Raw genomic sequence first — 3,231 nt, forward strand, 5'->3', positions numbered from 1 at the left:
TCAGACAATCCAGACTTCACCAGAATGAGATTACCCCTATATGAATTATCATTGGAATGATTCTGAGAACAATTCTATATATATGGAATCACGAACACTTTTGATGTTACCCCGAATCACTTACGACAAGCTCGAAGCGACTCCAGAAGTTTCTCTCTTAGTCATAAATTCTTCGAAACAATTCCAGATGCTGCCAAAATAATTCCGAACATCTTCTCCCAACCACATACCATAAAAATAATTCTCACGATAGATTGTACAACCTTAAACGTGTGACCCAACCGGTTCGCAGTCTTGAGTTCGAACACCTTCGAATCAATAACCAATGTTGGGATCTGGACATCCACGTTGGCTCCTTTGCATACTTGATGTTTGGAACTGGGAAGAACCTTCCATGTTGTTCATTGTCGGTCCCTTTGTTACATGACATGTTGATAACCCGGAGGCGAGACTTTGGTGTACCCGTGGTAAACTCTTTGATCACTATACATGTTATCCTCGATCCGGCATCAATGCTCCTCTTCTCATTTGGTGTATATTGATGATGTTCTGTGATCACTATCACAATGTGTCTGCGCATACATGTTACTTGACATCACAATACCAAGTGGGCCAGTTCATATCTCTCCTTTGTCAGGAGGAACAAATCCCAGTCTTGAATTATTAAGCTTCTTGTATCTTGAGATATACATGAGCCTTAATCTTTCCAACACGTAGGGTTAGCTGGTGAGGGCTAATAAGATCGAAGCATACACTCTGATATAAGTTACTGTAATATTCTCGTGGTCACCAAACAATCCACCCTCACTGTTGTTAGCAAGGCAATGCTCGTGATCGGAAAAGCTATATCATCTCACAACAAATGAGCTAGTTTTATCAAAGGCATAACTAGGAACAATTTTTTCTTATTTATCTCTCTATACCTGCTAGTGAGATTTCTTTGAATTTCATATTCAAAGAACACCACAGTTATAGCATAAAAGATAAAATTAACAATAAATATAGAGTTATAGATAATAAATTGCTCTTGTTATTATTGCCTCTAGGGCATAACTTCTTCAGGCAACGCTTCTCAAGGTGACCTAGGTGCACCAAGCGCTGTATCGGCCCCTAATTGGCAGCTTGATCTTTTCTGGTTTGTTCTCTGCTAAGGGTGAGCTTCTCTAATGTTGGTGGTACGTCACTCTTCGTGCCAGGCCGAGAGGCAGGGGTCCCTCTTCGGTCATGGAAGAGAACGACCAGACCATGACTTGCCTCTTTTGGTGCAGACGGTGTTGTTTCTCTTCAGTTTAGGGTTTAGAACTCCTTTCTCTGGTCCCTCATGCTTCCTTCGTGTTAGAGGCCAACACTAACTCCAGCGGGTCATTTTTATGTTTTTTGTTCGTCTAAGTACCAAAAACCAGCCGTTTCAGGTTTTATTAATTTAAAGCCCGGCGTTTCAACGTCTTTCATCTAAAAAAAATTATAGTCACGGAGAGGAAATAAACATAAGTCAAACGCATAGGTGTATGCAATGCACGTATCACAAAGGAATTACAAATGTCTTGATCAAAGTATCAAGATCTAAATTTGTTGGGATAGTAGTTCTAGTTGGTTTTTCTGCAGTTCTTCCTGATCTCGAAACGAGTGCCCTCGGCGGGGAGCTCGCTGAGCTTGGCCATGGCCTTGCCGAATTGGAGGTACCACTTTTTGGCGTCGGCCTTGAACGTCTCCATGCCACCCTCGCCGGTGGTGTCGTTGCGTAGCTCCCAGTCGGACCTGAAGAGCACCGCGTTCTGGAGGTTGGCGTGGTAGTAGCTATTGTCCAGCACCCCCCTCGCCGCCTTGGACGTATCCACCCCTGTGTCGTCGTAGTCGGACGCGTTCCGAAAGGCGAACTCCTTGTCGCGAATGTTGTTCGGCTCGATCGGGTCCGGCACCGTCGCCGTCGTCTTGGCCTCTACGTCGGCAACGAGCGCCGTCTGGTACTTGGCGCTGATGGGGGTGATGTCATCGTCAAGGCGGTCCTCGAAGGACGAGCGGTGGGCGACGCCGACGGCGTGCGCTCCAGAGAGAACGACGAGCTCCCTCACGGTGAAATTCTTGGATGCGAAGTTAGCCTTGAGCTGCGGGAACCGCAGGGTTGATGGCGGGAGGACCGCGTCTGCAGCGGCGGCAGAGGAGCTGACGCCGTCCATGCGGCCCGTCTTCACGGAGTAGGCGATCTTGCCGCGGCTGACGACGAAGGTCGCGTGGCGCGCGGCCAGGACGACGATGTCGGCGCAGGAGACGTCCTCGCCGACCTCGCCCTTGATCTCGTCGATCACGTCAAAGCCGTCGAGGCCGATGTTGTTCTTGGCCTTCTTCTCCGTCTTGCTGCCGTCCAAGAGCACGGACGCGTCGCAGCCCTGCACGTACCATTATTCAGTATATTTCAGGCTAATACTGGAGATTAATCAGGTGAGAATGGCTTGATTAATCACGCACGTTGACCCAGCAGTCGTGGAAGAGCAGCCGGATGAGGGCGGGGCCGACGCCGGGCTTGTCCTGGATGGCCTTGGCCACTATCTTGTTAACCTTGTCCACAACGGCGTCCTTCTTGCCATGGCCGCCGCCCCCGCGGCCACCATGGACAGTTACAGGCTGCCCGGCGAAGAACGCGAGCCCCAGGCAGAAAGAGAATACGATGGCGCGCGCGCTGAGCTTCATCACAATTGTCGATGGATCTCGAGATAAATTACTAAGATGGATTGTTGCGTGTGTACCAGTGAGCATGAGAGGAGTGGTATATATAGTACGTGCACCATGACGAACATGCAAGCTGCGCTGGAGATATCGATGGGCTTCATTTGCTTGCATGCACCCACGCAATTGTTTGTGCTGGTGCGGCATCAGACTGAAGCATTTGGCACACGCGTGCGTATCAATTTGGAATTTGGATATAAATAGTAATACTACTAGAGATTCCAAAAATGCAGGCCGCCAAGCGAACAATGTATATCCGCATTGTGTGCAGCACAGCAACATGTAGCTTATCTTAATGCTTGGATAATCAGCTGGAGCGCGTGGTGTCAACTATCAACGGACGCGTATGCAGGTTGCCAGGAATTTGCTTATATCTACAAGACATGTCAACTTGTTTTGCTTTTTTTTGTTGGGAAAAGGGGTTATATTACCGAGAAACCACAAATGTAGCCTGAGCTATGTGTAGCTTGTTTTTTGAACAAAAAAACCTAAGACTACATTTTAAAG

The 3,231-nt window shown here is 48.0% G+C and overlaps 1 protein-coding gene across 1 annotated transcript; it reads right to left on the reverse strand.

Moving 5' to 3' along the window:
* Nucleotides 1-1,514: 1,514 nt before the first annotated feature.
* LOC124686683 (peroxidase 2-like) lies at nt 1,515-2,898 on the reverse strand. Its single transcript, XM_047220587.1, has 2 exons — nt 2,467-2,898; nt 1,515-2,387 (listed from the first exon to the last, which is right to left on the reverse strand). Exons 1-2 carry the CDS (start codon nt 2,869-2,871, stop codon nt 1,587-1,589), a joined length of 1,206 nt encoding a protein of 401 aa, XP_047076543.1. The 5' UTR covers nt 2,872-2,898; the 3' UTR covers nt 1,515-1,586.
* Between the last annotated feature and the right edge of the window lie 333 nt (nt 2,899-3,231).

The sequence above is a fragment of the Lolium rigidum genome, chromosome 2, assembly GCF_022539505.1.
Source record: "Lolium rigidum isolate FL_2022 chromosome 2, APGP_CSIRO_Lrig_0.1, whole genome shotgun sequence".
NCBI classification, from domain to species: Eukaryota; Viridiplantae; Streptophyta; class Magnoliopsida; order Poales; family Poaceae; genus Lolium; species Lolium rigidum.

Coding starts and splice junctions, on each gene's coding strand:
- LOC124686683 (XM_047220587.1), bottom strand. CDS start 2,871: ATGCCGCACCAGCACAAACAATTGCGTGGGTGCATGCAAGCAAATGAA. Junction 2,388..2,466: donor TCCACGACTGCTGGGTCAAC/GTGCGTGATTAA, acceptor TGGTACGTGCAG/GGCTGCGACGCGTCCGTGCT.